Below are 21333 nucleotides of genomic sequence, written 5' to 3' on the forward strand. Positions count from 1 at the left end.
GCCGAAGTGGGGAGAATGCCTCTGTCCCCCACCTCTAAGCCCCACATCTCAGAGCTTTTGAGAGCTGTCTAGGCAAAATCTGCCTACAGCTCCTCTGGACTGAGGCCACAGCTTCAACTAGTCTGGGTTAAGAAGACTGAGTGCTGAAGAACTAATGCTTTCAAACTGCAGTGCTGGAGAAGACTTGAAAGTCCCTTGGACTGAAAGAAGATCGAACCAGTCTATCCTAAAGGAAATCAACCTTGAATATACATTGGAAGGACTGATACTGAAGCTGAAGCTCCAATACTTTGGCCACCCGATGCGAAGAGCCGACTTATTCAAAACGATCTTGATGCTGGAAAATATTAAAGGCAAAAGGAGAAGAGGGTAGTAGAAGATGAGATGGTTAGATAGTATCACTGACTCAATGGACATAAATTTGAGCAAATTCAGGGAGACAGTGAAGGACAGAGGAACCTGGCGTGCTGCAGTCCATGGGGTCTCAAAGAGTCAGACACAGCTTGGCCACTGAACAGCAGCACAAGGAAAAAGGGGAGACGAGTGCTGACCCTTCCCTCCACCGGCCCCTCCTCCAGACCCCCACACATCGTCATTATTCTGAGCCCGTTCTCCATTCAGATTTTCAATGCAAGCAGTGTGTTAAATGAACCATTACTTTAGAGGTTTGCGGAGGTGGCTTTTGGAATGCTCTAATATCCCAAATATATATATTCCTATTATTAGTATTAATATAATTCTGACATTACAAAAGTCATAGTTTAGGAATACTACTAAAGTACTCTGTGTATTAATATTACAGTTCTTATGAGTAGTTGTAAAAGTGAATAGCACTAATAGATATATATTAATATTACAACGTGCATCTTGCTTTATGCTTATTTTAACCTTGTGTGGTTAAACCCTGTGTGGTTTCATCCCCATGCTATTTTAACAGAAATTATTAAGAAAAGACTCTTTGGATCCAAAATATCCAGTGAGTTTAATAATCATGAAAATACTTTAAATTGCATCTCCCGAAGACCTGAATGCTTGGTGTTGATTCTGCCTGAATTCCAACTTGGGGAGACAAACTTGTACTTTCTCTGGATGAGGAAAGCCATCAGATGACAGCAAATAGTTGAGGTCCTACTGTATAATTCTAAGGAGAAACCAGTCCCCTCAGAGTCACAGTGAGCCCAGTTTCCTGGCCCTCATGATGAGCTATGTAAACCTCTGTGGAAGGGAAGTGATTTTCGTCAACAGAGACTGCACAAGGTGGTGACTTCAGAATTACCTGGGAGGGCGTGTGAAAACTGAGCGGCTCGTCCCACGGACAAGGCAGAAAGATAGAAAAGGCAACACTTATCCCAGTAAGAAAATATTGGGAAGAAACCCAGATTACCTTCAACATCGTAAGCGTTGAGGTATTAAACACTAAGCACGTCATTCCTCTTTCCGATATCATCTTACGTAGCGTTACGTAGTGTTTATCTCTAACCTGCTTCCTGCAGTGCCCTTATGGACCAGAGCCAAAGAAAAGGAAAATGCTGAAAATCCTTTTTTTTTTCAAAGAGTCCTTCTCAAGGTTCTTCACCTAAAGCCTTCATCCAGCACCTCTGTGAGAATCTCATCCATATAACACAGAGTAGCCAATATTTCCCCTCTGGCCTCCATGGGCAGAGTGATATCACAGCCACGAACAAGTGGGAAGTGGGCCTGAGATCAGATGGCCACTGGGTTCTAGACAAGAGTCTCACCCCACACTTCTCCCATGCTTCTATTTATCCCTTGCTCTCCCTCTAACAAGGAGCAAGGTAGGTATAAGGCTTAAAGAGCAATCCCCTTGGGCAAGAATGTGTTTATTTAAATCTATATTAAGGCTTACCTGGAGCGCTGCAGTCCATGGGGTTGCAAAGAGTCGGACACAGCTTAGGGGCCAAACAACAACAAAAATGATTTTCGACCCTTATATGAGAGTCGGTTTTTAGCACCGGGCACCTGAGTTTGAGTAAACTCCGGGAGTTGGTGGTGGATAGGGAGGCCTGGCGTACTGCAGTCCATGGGATCGCAAAGAGTTGGATACGACTGAGCGACTGAACTGAACCTGGAAAGAGTGGATGGAGAGGAATTAAGATGAAGGTACAGCAGGGGACAGCAGGGCAGGAGCCTCGACCTCCTCCCCACCTCCTCAATCCCACCCTCTTGGTTCTCTCTACTCCCTCAAGGACTCCAGATATTGAAATAAATTTATCTGGAAAGCCTGGAGTTAGAAGGAGTCAGCAAATGGAGAGAGATAAACCATCAAAGAAAATGCAGGTGAAATGTGTTTTTTTACTTAGAACTCTTTGTCGTCTGGTCTCTGCTCTCATAATTCAGTCTCCACCTGGCACCTCCATGAACACAGATCTACCCAGGTCGCCCCTGATTACAAACCCTCAGCTCCTCACTTTTGTTGCTTGCAGGGACCTCCAAAGAGGGTGTGTATATACACAAGCCAGTGAAGTGAAAGTGTTAATCACTCAATCATATCCGACTCTTTGTGACCCCGTGGACTGTAGCCCACTAGGTTTCTCCATCTGTGGAATTCTCCAGGCAAGAATCCTGGAGTGGGTAGTAATGATGTTCTCCAGGGGATCTTCCTGACTCAGGGATCAAACTCAGGTCTCCTGCATTGCAGGCAGATTCTTTACTGGCTGGGCCACCAGGGAAGCCATTTTCATTATTCATCTCAAACATTTAAAAGTCCATTCTTTTTGTATATTGTTTACAATGTAAATAATGTAAGTGTGGTATTTCTAAAACCCTTATAAATTAAAAACTATATCTGTTGGGAAGGGTTCTTATTAAAGGAGTGAAGATCAGAAGAGTTTGGAGACCAGACCCCTTAGCTTGGTTGGCACAGTCCCAGCCTCTTTCCTAGCCTCATGACCCAAAGACACACCAAGTACTCTAGACTGAGATTTTGCTGAAATTGCTTTTCTGTCTTCAGCATCTCAGCTTTCTTTATCCCAGCCTCTGTCTTCTCAGTCCAGACAGCACCTTCTTTGGGAGTCTTTCACATTCCTGCACAACGCTCGAGCTGTGTCTTTAATTAGCACCCACCAGTCACCTCACTTTACAGTTAGCTTCCCAGCCATTTGCTCCCACAGTACACGCAGTGTTCCTTGGGTGACCCATTAGGCCACTGTGGTAAGTGAGGCCGTCTTGCCACTGTCTGTGTCAGCAAGCAGTGGGCACCCTTTTGATACACTCCAGAGTGTGGGTACATGTCTCCCTTTATGGGACACACCCAAGATTCCAAATTGTCTCCTTTTCTGGAATTTTTCTGATTCTCACCACCTCCAAATATTAGAGGATTTTTGCAGGGACACCCTCCAGGGATGGCATTTGGGGGAGACATCCTTGCCTAACTCCTCAAGTCCTGCATCCAAGTGTTTTTTTTTTGGACATCCAGACACTGGATTTCTTCTGCCTTTCTACCCCGTGTTGCCATTTAGATTTATATTTCAGACTATCTGCTTCTTACTGGAGCATCTCATCAGTGTCTGGTTCTCTTACTTCTCTAGTTTCTTAAATTGAGTCTTTTCCTTAAATTGCCTTTCCGCTTTAAAAAAAAAATCACTCCTAATTTCAAATTAAATTTACTTCTGAATTAAAATTTGAGATCAGTCTTCAGTTTTAATTGCTGCAAGGATTTGGAGAACGTTACTCTATATTCCCACAGTCATTTTTCTTGTCTTTTGTGTTAAGACTATAGAATTCAAAACATCGTTATTCGTGACATTTCAAATCTGTTTTCAGGAAAATGGTCCAAATGCTATCCTCCCACTGACACACTATCTCCTTACTAGTAATATCTTCTTATAAACAAAACTAGTCCAGTTTGAAACGTTCCTTTTGGAGCCAAGTATAAACATTATCTAAATTTTGGGTGTAATCCTAGATTGGGAAGGAATCTGTGTGGAATTTGTTTTGAAGTACTGATGTCTGTATCTGCTCAATTCAGGAGTCTTTGCTTTTGTGCTGTTCACATTAATTGCACTCAGGATTTCTCCAACTGCAATATAAAAATGATATTTGCACTAAGCCTGAATAGGAGCTCTGGTTTCTGGACATGTTCAGTGACTCCATGATCAAAGAGTTAATGATCATACATGGTTTTCAGCCTCTTGCCTGAAAGGTTTAGGAGGACTGACACCATCTGAGCTTTTGCCATGGTTGCATAAAGTCATTCTTTGTGTCTTACAGCCTAGGTGTGGTCAGTAACTTTTAGTGCCCACCAATACCCATGCTCTCCTCTTCCTTCCTGGCACACTGCAGGGCATCATTTCCAAGCTGCTTGCAGTCAGGTGGCTCAGTTCTGGCCCATGAAATGTGGGCAGAAAATGCTGTGGAGGACCTGCAGGCCCTAGAAGTTAGCATTAAAAAAAAATAAAGCCTGAGTCCCTGAATGACTGTGTGGAACCGAGTAAATCCTCCTTATGCCTTTAATGGCATTAGACTGGAATGTAAGGAAGCAATTAACCTTTATCCTGGTTTCACTATGCATTTGTTCATTTGTGGGCAGATTCTAGCATGGCATAGAAAGATGGGCACAGATAGATCCCATGCCCCCTGCCCCTCCCTATGTTCCTGCCCCTAGGGTTGTGGAAGGGGTTCATATCAGGACACAGCAGGCAAATCTCAGTGATGGAGTGAGCACAGGAAAGGCTGGGACACTGAGAAAATGATGTGTCAGAGCAAGTCAGAGGATTCCAGCCCCACAGGACCCCCCACAGCCCTTTCCTACTGCTGCTCTGGTTTCCTACTGCCATGTAGTCAAAACTATGGTTTTCCCCCGTGGTCATATATGGATGTGAGGGTGGACCATAAAGAAAGCTGAACACCAAAGAATTGATGCTTTTGAACTGTGGTGTTGGAGATGACTCTTGAGAGTCCCTTGGACTGCAAGGAGATCCAACCAGTCCATCCTAAAGGAAATCAGTCCTGAGTGTTCATTAGAAGGACTGATGCTGAAACTCCAATACTTTGGCCACCTGATGCAAAGAACTGACTCATTGGAGAGACCCTGATGCTGGGAAAGACTGAAGGCAGGAGGAGAAGGGGATGACAGAGGATGAGATGGTTGGATGGCATCACTGACTAGATGGACATGGGTTTGAGCAAGCTCTGGGAGATGGTGAAGGACAGGGAAGCCTGGTATGCTGCAGTCCATGGGGTCACAAAGAGTTGGACATGACTGACTGACTGAACTGAATTGAACTGACTGCTACTCCTGCCATCTTCATAAACTGTCCATCTCTTTATCCTACTTTTTGATTGTAAAAATTCTGATCACCCTCTGCTAATTACATAGATAATTTTCCTTTTATCTTTCCCATTCAAAAAATATTTCTCTAATCAGATATTACCTCCCCTGTGAACTTAGCCACTCCCAGGGAGTCCTACTGCTACTGCTAAGTCACTTCAGTCGTGTCCGACTCTGTGTGACCCCATAGACGGCAGCCCACCAGGCTCCCCCGTCCCTGGGATTCTCCAGGCAAGAACACTGGAGTGGGTTGCCATTTCCTTCCCCAATGCATGAAAGTGAAAAGTGAAAGTGAAGTCGCTCAGTCATGTCTGACTCTTAGCGACCCCATGGACTGCAGCCCACCAGGCTCCTCCATCCATGGGAAAGAGTACTGGAGTGGGGTCCTAGTGCAGACTGAATATCCCATACAAACTGTGGTTATGATTATTATCACATGACACTGTGACTATTGGTTCAGTGTGTCCTTGACTAGAGTGTAACTCCTTGACAGAGCTCCTAATGGCTTTCTTTCCTCCACTTCTAGCACAGTCCAGGCATAAAGCAAGTGCTCAACAAATGTTTACTGAGTGAATGAAAAAAGCATAGTGTATCAAACGTCAGTGCACCAAGACTCCTTCAGCTGCTTAGTATAGAAATCCCAATTCAGACTGGCTTGAATAGGGAAAAAGTGTGGCTCACATCTTTTTTTAAAAATCAAGAAAGAATGTCACTACCCCATGGCCACAACTACTGCGTCAGTGCTCTGAAGCCCTTGAGCTGCAGCTACGGAGTCCCCGCACCTAGAGCCTGTGCTCCTCAACGAGAGAAGACTTTGAAACGAGAAGCCTGTGTGCCACAGCTAGAGAGTAGCCCCTGCCCTCTGCAAACAGAGAAAGCCACTGTGCAGCAATGAAGACCTAGCGCAACCAAAAACAAAATAAATCTTTTTTTTTTTTTTAAAGAAAGAATGTCGGGCATGGCTTGATCTGGGTGCTGGAAAAAAAAAAAAAAAGATTGTTAGGAATATCTTTCTACTTCTTATCTCTGTTTTTCACTGGGTTGGCTTCACTCGCAAGCTCACCCCTTCTGGACACTTGGCAGTTGCCAACAGATCCATGGTTCCCTTCTACAAGTTCAGCAGCCTCCAGAGAAAACCGTCCTTCCCACAGTGCCACCCCAACTATGGGAAGAGGCAGAGCAAGCGGAGGGGGTAGGGACCTGTCTGCAGGTCCAGTGGCTGAGACTCTGCACTTCTGATGCAGGGGGACCAGGTTCAATCCCTGGCCAGGGAACTAGATCCCACAGGCGGCAGCTAAGACCTGGCACAGCCAAGTAAATAAATATTAAAGGGGGGTGGGGAGGGTGGGGCAATGTGACACGCTTGCACCCATTCTGCTTACGCCAGTCTGGAATTTTACCCCCAGATGAATAGTGGAAAAGAGTCTGCCTGCAATGCCAGAGGCGAGGGTTTGATCCCTGGGTGGGGAAGATCCCCTGGAGGAAGGCAAGGCAACCCACCCCAGTATTCTTGCCTGGAGAATCCCAAGGACAGAGGAGCCTGGCAGGCTACAGTCCATGGGGTTACGAAGAGTCAGACATGACTGAGCGACTGAGCACACATGAATAGATATTAATACATAGTGAAAGTCGGGTGCTCACAATCCACAGTCAAGAAACCTGAAGAAAGAAATCCACAGTAAGAGTGAAGGAGAACAATGTCCACATGGCATCTTTGAGGAAACCACGTAAACCCGTTAGCAGGGACACTTGGCCCACTCTGTGCCCCTTCATGAGGCTCCATCTGGCCTCCTTGGTCTGGCCTTCAATCTCCCTGACATCCAGAAGGCGGGGCTCCTGCTGAGGTCTGGCCAGGTCTTTGACTGCTGGTAAGTTGCTCACAAATCCCTTTGGGGATCTCCAGCCCAACTCGTTCCGGGAAATTCATGTTCTTTTCCTGTCTTCAGTTCAGTTCAGTCACTCAGTTGTGTCTGACTCTGCGACCCCATGGACTGCAGCACACCAGGCCTCCCTGTCCATCACCAACTCCCGGAGTTCACCCAAACCCATGTCCACTGAGTCGGTAACGCCATCCAGCCATCTCATCCTATGTCGTCCCCTTCTCCTCCTGCTGCCAATCCCTCCCAGCATCAGGGACTTTTCAAATGAGTCAGTTATTTCCATCAGGTGGCCAAAGTGTCTTACCCCTGTCTTTTTCCACCTGTGCCTCTGATCAGTATCAACACTTAAGAGAATGATATCAATACTTTGCTGCCAGGTTTCAGCTGATGGGTAGATGCCCCTCCCTTCCTTTCCCTCCAAGTCTGGGAGCAAAGCAGGCCAGTGGTACTGGCATCAGCATTCCTAGTCCAGGGATGACGAGGTTTCTGGGTCATGAAGTCCTAGAAACCTTCAGTGGAATCTAGGACAGATAATCATCTAAAATTGTCTTGTAATTAATAAGTTATGCACTGTTCCTTACTAAGTGGAGTACTTACCATCACATTGCAACACAATGTAAAACCGTTAAGCCTCTGGTTCAGGGAGAATTATGGCTCTACATATTTCTCAAATTCTTTCTTTTGCTACAAAATGAACTAATGAATAAATTCTTTAAGAAAACCCTGTGAAATATAGACACTACTAAACGATGTAAACAGGCAGAAAACAGGTCTACGAACTTGCAGTAAAACAAGTAGAACATACTCCGATGTGGATGCATGGGTGAGGTGGATGCAAACACGAACACTCTGAATATCCACTAAGTTAAAATGGCAGAAGGGACACAGTTAACAAGAATATGTTGAATCTGTGTATTAAAGATATTACTCAGCCATAAAAAAGAATGAAATAATGCCATTTGCAGCAACATGGATGGACCTAGAGACTGGTGTGGGGCTTCCCTTGTAGCTCAGCTGGTAAAGAATCCTCCTGCAATTCAGGAGACCCTGGTTTGATTCCTGGGTCAGGAAGATCTGCAGGAGAAGGGATAGGCTACCCACTCCAGTACTCTTGGGCTTCCCTGGTGGCTAAGCGGTAAAGAATCCACCTGCAATGCAGGAGACCTCGGTTCGATCCCTGGGTTGGGAAGATTCCCTGGAGAAGGGAAAGGCTACCAATTCCAGTATTCTGGCCTGGAGAATTCCATGGACTATATAGTCCATGGGGTAGAAAAGAGTAGGACACGACTGAGTGACTTTCACTTTCAGAGACTGGTGTACTGAGTGAAGTCAGTTAGAGAAAGACAAATATATGATATTGCTTATATGTGGAACCTAAAAAAAAATGGTATAAATGAACCCATTTACAAAGCAGAAATAGAGTCACAGATGTACAAAACAAACTTATGATTCCTAAGGGGTAAGGGAGGGTGGGATAATTTGGGATATTGGGATGGACATTTATACAGTATTATATATGAAACATACTGTTAATAAGGACCTACTGTATAGTACAGGGAACTCTTCTCAATACTCTGTAATGACCTATATGGGAAGAGAATCTTAAAAAGGAGTGGATATACGTATGTGCATAACCGAATCACTTTTCTGCACAGCAGAAACTAAACCAACATTGTAAATCAACTAAACTCCAGTAAAAAATAATTTTAAAAAATTGTTTGAAAAATCCACCTTTAGAAAGGAGAAAAACACTACTTATACTTTTTTAAAAAGTAAAACTCAAACTCTGTGCCAACTTCAAAGTAAACACAAAGCACTATCAAACATCTTACCCAGTTTCCTGAATGGACTCTTAGCTTGCCTCTCTGCTATGATCCTACATCTGTGTGTGTCTTCAGGAGTGCAGTTCAGCTCAGTCGCTCAGTCACGTCCGACTCTTTGCAACCCCATGAACCGCAGCACGCCAGGCCGCCCTGTCCATCACCAACTCCCGGAGTTCACTCAAACTCATGTCCATTGAGTCGGTGATGCCATCCAAACATCTCATCCTCTGTCGTCCCCCTCTCCTTCTGCCTTCAATCTTTCCCAGCATCAGGGTCTTTTCAAATGAGTCAGTTCTTCGCATCAAGTGGCCAAAGTATTGGAGTTTCAGCTTCAACATCAGTCCTTCCAATGAACACCCAGGACTGATCTCCATTAGGATCGACTGGTTGGATCTCCTTGCAGTCCAAGGGACTCTCAAGAGTCTTCTCCAACACCACAGTTCAAAAGCATCAATTCTTCTGCACTAAGCTTTCTTTATAGTCCAACTCTCACATCCATACATGACCACCGGAAAAACCATAGCCTTGACTAGACGGACCTTTGTTGACAAAGTAATGTCTCTGCTTTTTAATATGCTGTCTACTAGTTTCCCTGGTAGCTCAGTCGATCCCTGGGTAGGGAAGATCCCGTGAAGAAGGAAATGGCAACCCACTCCAGTACTCTTGCCTGGAAAATTCCATGGATGGAGGAGCCTGGTAGGCTACAGTCCACAGGACTGCAGAGTTGGACATGACTGAGCAGATTCACTGACTGACTGACTAGGTTGGTCATAACTTTCCTTCCAAGGACTGACTTCCTCAGTTCAGCCTTCTTTATCTTCCTCTTGTGCATAGGTGCCCTCAGGGCAGGATCCAGGTTCTGTTTCCTTTTGTATCTTCTGCTTGGCCTTACCTGACTCCTGCCTTTGCCCCCTTCATTCTCCCAGCCTCCGGTCCTCACGCGCAGGCCTGGCCCACCTTGGGCACTGGAAGCAGAATCAAGTCCCATCGAGCTCTTTGTTCGTTTTCTCATTCTGCTCTGTATCCCCAGGGCTAGCAAAGTGCCTGCACCTAGGAAGCTCCCCATGAGCATTTGTTGGATGAATGGATGGATGACGTCATGACGGCTGTGAACCGCCGTCTCACCTCCTGTTCAGGTTTACTGGGCTGAGACGACTCCCTCCAGCTCCTGCTGATGGCCTTGTGCTGCCTGTGTACCCGCCCCAGCACTCTTAGCTCTGTCCCCCTTGGGTTTTGCATTGACCTGCGCTGCCCTCTTGTAGCGGTGCGGGTCAGCCTAGCTTCTTTCCCACTGTCACCATCTTCTCTGGACACATGTTTAACCCCTTGGGCACTGACTTTCCATCAGTGTCTCCTTAGCACTCCTCCTGCGGGAGCTGTCCCCAGATCCTGTTCAGAGGTCTCATTCCCAGCATCTTGCCGTGCCCACCGCCATATGGATAGATACCCTGGATTAAATTGTTTTCTCTCTTTGGTCATCAGCTAAGTCAGGGGAAATTTACTTATTTTTGAAAAACTGGAATCTGGTGTCCTTTTTCACAACGTGTGTCATTTCAATCACACCATAAAAGAAGACCACACACACATCAATTAAACGCCAGACACCCATAGGGCATTTTCACCCAAGTTGGACATCAGGGTTGCTCTTTCAATTCAGCATGTGTTCCTACCTAATTTGATCATTTAACAGTGTTTACATACTGTTTCACATTTTGGAGAAATCAGTTCATAGGACTTCCCTAGGGGTACAGTGGATAGGAATCACCTGCGAATGCAGGGGGCAGGGGTTCGATCCCTGATCTGGGAAGATCCCACATGCCGCCGAGCAACCAAACCCACGTGCCACAGCTACTGAGCCTGCGAACTCGAGCCTGTGCTTGGTAACAAGTGAAGCCACGGCTACGAGAAGCCTGAGCGCTGGAAGGAGCAGTATCCGCTGCTAGCCACGACGAGAGAGAGCCCATGCGGCAGCAAAGACCCAGTGCAACCAACTGAAAAATAAAAAAAATTTAAATCAATTGATAAGGTTTGTTTGGGGGAAAGGAGTTGGTAAATCAAGATCTCTGTGATGAATTGCTGTGCAGTGGGTCTTTTCCTTGTCTAGTGACACAGTTAATGTGGACTACAGTCCTGGTCTCGGAGACCAGGAAAATATGAACAGTCGTATAAACAGAGCGATAAGAGGGAGGGGAGCGTGTTTGTCTAGTTAGACATTGAGGTTTACCATTAACTGTTTCATCATCGGTATGCATGCTGCGTTAACAGACAGCACGTGGGTAGCTGATTCCAACAAGAAACCGCTTGTCTCCTGAATTCCAGGAAGTCAGATATTGAGGGGGAGGAGGGAATGTGCGTGCTTAAGTGGATAAGACAGACAGTACCCTCCAATCACTCCAATTCTCCATCCACAGACAGGATGCACTGGGTCTCCTCCCCCCGCATCTACTCTTTGCTTGCTTATTGGCGTGTTCATCTCACCACCAACAGACACTACCGGGAGTTTTCTAGCTCACTTTTTCAGATTTCAGGGGCCTGGTTGCTGGCCTCCCCCCACCCTCACCCCAGGCTCTTAGAAAACAGCATGCCCTGGACTTGGGCTCCTAGCATCGCCTGCCTTTGCTGAAACTGCAAGTGAGAAAGTTTACGACATGTTATTTCGGGGGTTCCTTTTTTTCCCAGAAGCTGCTCATTTCTAAGGAGAGGCTGTGATAACAAAACTGCTTATTTTCTTTCAGGTGAGTTTCAATGAATCGGCTCATGAAGGGGAACCTGGCTGGCCCGCGCTGAGACGAGAATGGCACCTCCTTCTGGGCACAGCTTCTTTCTGATCGGTGCGCTGGGCGTCTTTGCACTCAACTGCTTCACCAGAGCTCAGAGGAACGGCACGCTCATTTTCACCAAGGAAAACACCATTCGGAAGTGCAGCTGCTCAGCAGACATCCGCGACTGTGACTACAGTTTGGCCAACCTGATGTGCAGCTGTAAAACCATGCTGCCTCTTGCCATTGAGCAAACGAGCTACAGTGACCGTCTGACCATCTGGTTCACAGACACGTCTGCGCTGGGGCTCCTGCTGAACTTCACGCTGGTCCGGGACCTGAAGCTTTCCCTGTGCAGTACCAACACTCTCCCCACTGAGTACCTGGCTATTTGCGGTCTGAAGAGGCTTCGGGTCAGCACGGAGGCCAAGCATCCCTCCCCTGAACAGAGTTTGCTCATCCACGACGGTGGGGAGAGTGAACCCAGAGAGAAGCCCACGTTACAGCGAGGCTGGCAAACCTGTATGTATCTCTCCTTCTTAGACATGGCACTCTTCAACAGGGAGTCCGCCTTAAAATCATACAGTGTTGCAAACTCTGCCAGCGTGGCCAACAACTTCCCCTACTTTTCCTACCTTAAAACCTTCCCAGTTCTAAACAACAAAAGCTATGTGGTCACCTTCATTTACTAATATCGTAGCTGTGCCCATCCTCCGGGGACTTTGGCATCTGCTGGATCATCTCAACAAGGGATCTGTGAACAAGGTCATGGGTATTCCTAGCCTCAACTTCACTTCTCCTCCAGCCTCCTTTCACACAGAGCCAGCCCTCTGCTCCACCCACACCTGGCCCTGGGAAAACAAAATAAAAATAATAAAAAAAACCTACTTGATTCAGTCTATAAACATATGTTGGGGGCCAGCTAGAGGCTAGGTTTTTGCTACTAAGGGAGGGTAGGGAAATGTCAGATCAGTGCACCCCAAGGACTGCTTAGTGCAGCTCAGCAGAGGGGATAAACCCTAAAGAAAGGAGTCTTCCAGATTTCGCTGGTGATGCAGCGATTGACACTTGCCTTTCAATGCAGGGGGTGCCGATTTGATCCTTGGTCAGGGAACTAAGATCCCACATGCCTCGTGGCCAAAAAACTAAAATATAAAACAGAAGCAATGTGTAACAAATTCAATAAAGACTTTCAAAAACTGAAAGGGAACTGAAAGTGTTAGTCGCCCATTCTTGTCTCACTCTCTGCAACCAGTGGACTGTAGCCCACTAGGCTCCTCTAGCCATGGACTTCTCTAGGCAAGAACACTGGAATATGTAGCCATTTCTTTCTCCAGGGGATCTTCTCGACCCAGGGATCAAACTTGGGTCTCCTGGCAGATTCTTTACAATCTGCCATCTGAGCCACCAAGGAAGCCCTTAAAAAAAGAAAAGCATCTTCCTTCAAAACATTGCCTTTTTTGTCCCCTCCTTCATGTTCTTACATAGGCTGGAATTCCCCGACATAGAGAATGACAGACTTCAGTGGTTTTGCGACAAGGAGCCCCTCAAAATGATTAGATCCTCTTAGACTGGTATTTTCCAAACATCTTGTAAAGCACATTCACACTGAGAAAGGGAAGTCTTGTGAGTGTGTTCAGTGACGGGGAGTGGCGGGTGGTGCCGGTGGGGAGGGTTGAAGCCTGGCGGATATGGTGGAAACTTAGGGCTGAATAAGAACATCAGGGTCCGAGAGGGAAGTCACAAAAGCCAAGTGCATTTGGGATTTTTGTTGCTTAGAAAGAGGCCTAAATCCAGGGAATGCTCTCTCCCTCTAGCCCTTCTCTCCCTCTCTTGCCTTGCCACCTCCTACCTTTGGCCCAGCTACACAGCTTCCCCACTGTTCCTCCCCTCCTCCTCCTCCTGCTCCAGAAATCAGAGCTTAGATTAATACCACTGGAACTGTGTTTGACTACATTAGGGGCTAGCCTGGGAATGTAATAACCCCTTTATAACACTACTCGCATGGGTAAATACATCCAGATTACTTATAGATAATTAACAGAAGAATTTTTAGGGCTCAGTCCATTTGGAAGTTTAAGACTGGAAAGTGAAGACACTCTGTATGATGGGGTTAACATAAAATGCTTTTATGTGTGTTCATACAAAGAACCAAGGCAATATTTTTCATTAATTTTCCCTGGAGAATAGCTGCTTTACAAAGTTGTGTCAGCTTCTGCTCTCAGCAAAGTGAATCACCAAACGGATACATGTATCCTCCCTTTTTTGGATTTCCTCCCGTTTAAGTCACCAGCAAGCACAGAGGAGAGTTCGCAGTGCTGGACAGTGGGTTTTCATCAGTTATCTATTCTATAGATAGTATCCATTTTTAAAAATTAAACTGACTCATCATTGGACAAAGAAAATCTTCCTTCACAGAAACCCAACTCCACACTAAAATGGGATATAAAGAATTTGTGGCAATTATGGTACAAACACCTAAACCCAGAAGGCAGAAAGTTGGAACGTATTGAATGCATGATACCGTAATGATAAGAAATAGTTCTACCATGAAATAACACGTATTTTTCTCTTAGCCTTAACACCAGATAGCTGAAATAACCTGAAATGTTTCCATTTGCTTAACTGGTGAGAGATTTGGCCATTCAGACTAATTAGCATGCATCTATAATATCAGTGCTTGAATTAGGCCAGAACTAAGACCAAGATACCAATTTTAATAGAAAGATGTGATGACCTTATTACTGACATTGTATGTGAGAGGTAAGATTAAAGTGGTAGAAAAAGATAAATAAGGAAACAAAAGAGAGAGAAAGAATGGCAAGAAGGATATAGATGAAAAGATTAATATTAAATGTATTTACTGTCATTAGTTACTGAAAATGTAACAAATGGAATTTTAATAATTTTTATTTATAAAGTATAAAATTTACTGATACTACAAATTATGAGTATCTTAATGTGTATATCTTCCATTTGGTGACTTTTAATAGCTTCAGAGCTCTTTCACATATGTTTTAAGTAATTCTTACAAGAAATACTTCTTGGGTCCCCTCTGGTGGCTCAGTGGTAAAGAATCTGCCTGTCAATGTAGGGGACACAGGTTTGATCCCTGATCCTGGAAGACCCCACATGCTGCAGAGCAACTAAGCCTGCGTGCACAGCTACTGAACCGGAGCTCTAGAGCCCAGGAGTCGCAACTGCTGAGCCCTGCAACAGTTGGGGCTGTTGCAACAACTGTTGCAACAACAAAGCAGTTGCAACAACGCACTGCAATTACTGAAGCCTCTGCTCCCCAACTGGAGAAGCCACCGCAACGAGAAGCCCGAGCACCGCATGCGAGACAGCCCCCGCCCACCACAACTGCACAAAGCAACAAAGACCCGATGCAACCCAAAACAATGCTTTAACAAGCGAACAAGAAAAACGTAACTAGTATACAGTGGAACTATATGTAACCTTGCTCTGCATTTTCTGAGTCTCCTATAAATGTGTTATTATGTTTTCATAATTAAAAAAAAACAACTCATGTTCCAAATACAAAAAAAAAAATTCTGAACACAATGATAAATTCATCTTTGATAGGAAGAAGGTCACTTTTTTCAGTTTCCTGAGTGAAGCCAAGAGAAGTACAGATGAAAGTGGGTGTGTAGATGTGGTTCCCTCCAATGCTTCTCTATTGTTAGTAAAGGATTAGCTAGTTATTAGCTGGGGATAGAAGGAAGGATTTGAGAAGAGGTGTATCATAATCTCATGGTTTGGCAAAGCTGGTAGCTCAGAGGTTAAAGCGTCTGCCTGCAACGCAGGAGACCCGGGTTCAATCCCTGGGTCGGGAAGATCTCCTGGAGAAGGAAATGGCAACCCACTCCAGTATTCTTGCCTGGAAAATCCCGTGGACGGAGGAACCTGGTAGGCTACAGTCCATGGGGTCGCAAAGAGTTGGACGACTGAGCAACTCCACTTTCTTTTCTTTCTATGGGAAAGTAAACTTAACAAGGGAACATTAAAAATACGGGACAGATAAATTTGTTGAAATCCCAAAGGTACAGATGGCTCTCTCATGATCTCTTCATTGCCATATGTTCACATGTTTTAAAACTTTGCCATTATTTCTCTGGAGTGATGGGAACAGGAAACGATAAAAACACATGATTATTCCCATGTCATTAACTCAAAATCTATTTACCTCTTCCAAAACTTTCCCACTTCTTTGCTTATTGGTTTGTTAAGAGCCGTTGTTGTTGTTCTGTCGCTACGTCGTGTCTGACTCTTTGTGACCCCATGGATTGCAGCACTCCAGGCTTTCCTGTCCTTCACCATCACCTGGAGCCTGCTCAAACTTGTGTCCATTGAGTCGGTGATGCCATCCAGCCATCTCATCCTTCGTCGTCCCCTTCTCCTCCTGCTTTCAATCTTTCCCAGCATCAGGGTCTTTTCCAATGAGTCAGCTCTTCGCATCAGGTGGCCAAAATATTAGAGCTTTACTGTCCAATATTCCAGTGGATATTCAGGGTTGATTTCTTTTGGGATTGACTGGTTTGATCTCCTTGCTGTCCAAGGGACCCTCAGGAGTTTTCTCCATTACCACAATTTGAAAGCATTATATTCTTCTTAAATCAGTTGTGAAATTTGTATTTTGCCAAAATATACATTTTCTGTAGAATTTCCAATGTATTGTCACTGAGTACCATACAACATTTTCTCACAATTAATTTGGCTCTTCGTCATGTCTACTTATAGTTAAAGTTTTGGGGGATATGTATGTTCCTTAATTAAGTTTGAGTTTTTCTTGGTAATCCCTATGTTTGGGGTTTTATTTTATTTTCTATTTATTTTTTATTAGTAATCATTTTATCTTTGACTATTTCTACTATACACATTCTTTGAATTGTTTTGCTGTTTTTTTTTCTTTGTTTTTCTGAGGCTGAATATTTCTCTTTTCACTTGTGTAATTATAAACTTAGTTTATTTTTTTCCTTTTTTAAAATATGAATTTATTTATTTTAATTGGAGGGTAATTACTTTACAATATTGTAGTGGTTTTGCCATACATTGACATGAATCAGCCATCAGTGTACATATGTTCCCCATCCTGAACTCCCCTCCCACCTCCCTCCCCAACCCATCCCTCTGGGTCATCCCGGTGCACCAGCCCTGAGCGCCCTGTCTCATGCATCGAACCTGGACTGGCAATCCATTTCACATATGATAATATACATGTTTCAGTGCTATTCTCCCAAATCATCCCATCCTTGCCCTCTCCCACAGAGTCCAAAAGACTGTTCTATACATCTGTGTCTCTTTTGCTATCTCACATATAGGGTTATCGTTACCATCTTTCTAAATTCCATATATATGTGTTAGTATACTGTATTGGTGTTTTTCTTTCTGGCTTACTTCACTTTGTATAATAGGCTCCAGTTTCATCCACCTCATTAGAACTGATTCAAATGTATTCTTTTTAATGGCTGAGTAATACTCCATTGTGTATATGTACCACAGCTTTCTTATCCATTCATCTGCCGATGGACATCTAGGTTGCTTCCATGTCCTGGCTATTATAAACAGTGCTGTGATGAACATTGGGGTACACGTGTCTCTTTCAATTCTGGTTTCCTTGGTGTATATGTCCAGCAGTTGGATTGCTGGGTCATATGGCAGTTCTATTTCCAGTTTTTTAAGGAATCTCCACACTGTTCTCCATAGTGGCTGTACTAGTTTGCATTCCCACCAACAGTGTAAAAGGGTTCCCTTTTCTCCACACCCTCTCCAGCATTTATTGCTTGTAGACTTTTGGATAGCAGCCATTCTGACTGGCGTGAAATGGTACCTCACTGTGGTTTTGATTTGCATTTCTCTGATAATGAGTGAGGTTGAGCATCTTTTCATGTGTTTGTTAGCCATCTGTATGTCTTCTTTGGAGAAATGTCTGGTTAGTTCTTTGGCCCATTTTTTTGATTGGGTTGTTTATTTTTCTGGAATTGAGCTGCGGGATTTGCTTGTATATTTTTGAGATTAATTCTTTGTCAGTTGCTTCGTTTGCTATTATTTTCTCCCATTCTGAAGGCTGTCTTTTCACCTTGCTTATAGTTTCCTTTGTTGTTCAAAAGCTTTTACGTTTAATTAGGTCCCATTTGTTTATTTTTGCTTTTATTTCCAATACTCTGGGCGGTGGGTCATAGAGGATCCTGCTGTGATTTATGTCGGAGAATGTTTTGCCTATGTTTTCCTCTAGGAGTTTTATAGTTTCTGGTCTTACGTTTAGATCTTAATCCATTTTTAGTTTATTTTTGTGTATGGTGTTAGAAAGTGTTCTAGTTTCATTCTTTTACAAGTGGTTGACCAGTTTTTCCAGCACCACGTGTTAAAGAGATTGTCTTTTCTCCACTGTATATTCTTGCCTCCTTTGTCAAAGATAAGGTGTCCATAGGTGCGTGGATTTATCTCTGGGCTAAAGTTATACATTATTCTGTGAGTCCCCCTTTAGGTATGTACCATATAGGGAAATGACACTTTTATATGTCATTATAAGTGTCATAAAAATGACACTTTTATTAATTTCTAGAGATCTTAGATAATGTATGTCTTATTTCCCCTTTGATTTAGAGATTTAGATGACTGTTCATTAATTCCCAAATAGCTAAGACTTTTTTTTTGTATTGGAGGGGTCATTCAGCTTCCTGGATTTGGCTCATCATTTAACTTTTTTCTCTGGTTGGAGAACGTTCCCTGTAAAAATCTCTGTTTTGAAGAATTTGTTCAGTTATTTGTTTACCCAGGTTAATGATTGATATTTATAAATGTTTCACAGATGCCATGGGTAATTAAATAGTCTCTGTTTGGAGAGAACATAATTTTATTAATCTATATATTTGAGCTCACTGATTATATTATTAAAATCCTATATAAACTTATGCATTATTTGACTACTTCATCTGCCTGATTCAGACAGAGACCCACATACAATAATAATAAAAAATAATGTATTTAGTGTCCATTTGATGTCTTCAGTTAATTTAAGAGGAAATCTGGAAAGTTAACTAACCAGGGACAGATACAGAGAAGGTCACAGTCTGGCTCAGCTATGGCTAGGGTTTTTCTGAATGAGTACAACGAACCATTCAATCCTAAAGGAAATCAACTCTGAATATTCATTGGGAGTACTGATGCTGAAGCTAAAACTCCAATACTTTGGCTACCCGATGGAAAGAGTCAACTCATTGGAAAAGATCTTGATGCTGGGAAAGATTGAAGGCAGGAAGAGAAGGGATGAGAGGATGAGATCAGAGGATGAGATGGTTGGACTGAATCACCAGCTCAATGAGTTTGAGCAAACTCCAGGAGATGATAAAGGACAAGGAATCCTGGCCTGCTGCAGTCCATGCGGTGGCAAAGAGTTGGACAGGACTAAACAACAACAACAAAGCAGGAGAGGGGAAGGAAGCTGAGCTTGTCGGAAGGGAGTGACTATAATCTTGTCCCCATGAAATCCAATCTGGATGAGGCAGGAAACAAAGGCAGGAGGAAGAGAATGGGCAGTGAAAGGTGATGGGTTCTGGACTGGAGGTGGAATAGACAAACTAGAAGATGGAAGTGAAGTTTTACCAAAGTGAAAGAGAAGTCGCTCAGTCGTGTCCGACTCTTTGCGACCCCATGGACTGTAGTCTACCAGGCTCCTCCCTCCATGGGATTCTCCAGGCAAGAGTACTGGAGTGGGTTGCCATTTCCTTCTTCATTGAGAAGTTGGAGTGAGTTGGAAGTTTTACCAAGGAAGATGCCAAGTAACTCCCTAGTAACTTGGAGAAGATGCAAGTTGCAAACTCCAAGATGCAGTCCTTATGATAAGATTAGAGTGAGGAGGTTAGAGAACTAACTCCAAGTAGAAGTTGCACTGGAATGTTGAAAACATGAAGAATGAGAGAGTGAATGTTCATAAAATAATTCTGGAAAGAAATGCTCCAAAAATTAAGTGTTAAGATTAATAACAATTATTTCCTTCTTTGTATTGTTCTGCATTTTCAAAATTTCTAAAATGTAGTAATGCAGGTAGCACTTTTATAATTAGATAAGGGACTTCCCTAGTGGCTCAGATGGTAAACAATTCGCCTGCAATGCAGGATACCTGGGTTCATTCCTTGGGTTGGGAAGATCCCCTGGAGAAGGGAATGGCTACCCACTCCAGTATTCTTGCCTGGAGAATCCCATGGACAGATGAGCCTGGTGGGCTACAGTCCACGGGGAAGCAAAGCGTCGGACAGGACTAAGCAACTAATACTTTCAAAGGTTATTTTTAAAAGTCCACTTCATTTTTCAAAAATTTGGAGCTTGGGGACTTATCTGGTGGTCCAGTGATTGAGAATCTGCCTGCCAGTGCAGGAGAGACAGGTCTGATCCCTGGTCTAGGAAGATTCTGCTTGCCAGAACACTCTAGAGCCCGTGATCCACAATACGAGAAGCCACCAGGATGAGACGCTCATGAACCGCAGCTAGAGTGTAGCCCCCTCTCACTGCAGTAGAGAAAGTCCACAAGCAGCAGTGAAGACTAGTGCAACCAAAAATAAACAAGCAAACAGGATATTTTAAAAGATCTGAAAAATTCAAAGCTTGATTTGATGCCTCGCTCTGTAATCATACCATACTGTTACTCTGTATTTCTTGCGCAATTTTGCTGCCCTGGAGTAAAATTAAATAGCACAGAAAAAAGACACATTCCTTCATCTTTCCTCCCAAAAGAGATACATGTAACTCTGTTGTCTTTGATAAGGTATCTGCTTTTGACTTTTTCCCCAAGAAGGAAAGACAACAATGTCTGAACGATTTTGAGCTAATAGAGGTGAATTCTCTTAGAAAGGATGCATAGCTATTTTTGCTTCTGTATTGGTTGTATAGTCCTTAGATGTATTTATAAAGAGTTTATTGTGAATGTAATATAAATATCACATGGTACTATGATTATGAATTGTACTTGTTGACATACTAACACCGGAAGATATAAAACACTAAATCAGACAAAATGATTTGTTATTATTCAGTCACTAAGTTGTGGCTGACTCTCTGTGAGCCCGTGGACTCAGCACGCCAGGGTTCCCTGTCCTTCACTATCTCCCGGAGTTTGTTCAAACTCATGTCCATTGTGTCGATGATGCGATCCAACCACCTCATCCTCTGTTCTCCCTTCTCTTTTTGCCCTCAAATTTTCCCAGCACCAGGTTCTTTTCCAATAAGTCAGCTTCTTGCATCAGGTGGCCAAAGTATTGGAGAAGGGAATGGCAAACTACTTCAGTATTCTTGCCTTGAGAACCCCATGAACAGTATGAAAAGGCATGAATAACACTGGAGTGGGTTGCCATTTCCTTCTCCAGAGGATCTTCCCAACCCAGAGATGGAACCTGCCTCTCCTGCATTGCCAGCGGATTCTTCACCACTGAGCCACCTGGGAAGGACTGTGAAGCTAGCAGTGAAAAAAACAAACAAACAAAAAAATCTCCTCCCCCAGGAACCTTACATTTTACATTAAGTTAATGCAAAACTGTCTTCGCTAAATCAAGGACAAGAAATTTAATGAAATAATTAAATGTTTT

At 43.9% G+C, this 21333-nt stretch overlaps 1 protein-coding gene across 1 annotated transcript; it reads left to right on the forward strand.

The window, feature by feature from the left end:
- Window positions 1-11370: 11370 nt before the first annotated feature.
- On the forward strand, window positions 11371-12639 carry LOC113888681 (uncharacterized protein C21orf62-like). The gene is made up of 2 exons (XM_027535711.1): window positions 11371-11624; window positions 11729-12639. The coding sequence occupies exon 2, from the start codon at window positions 11788-11790 to the stop codon at window positions 12442-12444; it is 657 nt and encodes a 218-aa protein (XP_027391512.1). The 5' UTR covers window positions 11371-11624; window positions 11729-11787; the 3' UTR covers window positions 12445-12639.
- Window positions 12640-21333: the final 8694 nt, after the last annotated feature.

This window comes from Bos indicus x Bos taurus, unplaced genomic scaffold (assembly GCF_003369695.1).
Source record: "Bos indicus x Bos taurus breed Angus x Brahman F1 hybrid unplaced genomic scaffold, Bos_hybrid_MaternalHap_v2.0 tig00000935_arrow_arrow_obj, whole genome shotgun sequence".
Classification (NCBI taxonomy): Eukaryota; Metazoa; Chordata; class Mammalia; order Artiodactyla; family Bovidae; genus Bos; species Bos indicus x Bos taurus.

Coding starts and splice junctions, on each gene's coding strand:
- LOC113888681 (XM_027535711.1), top strand. CDS start 11,788: ATGGCACCTCCTTCTGGGCACAGCTTCTTTCTGATCGGTGCGCTGGGC.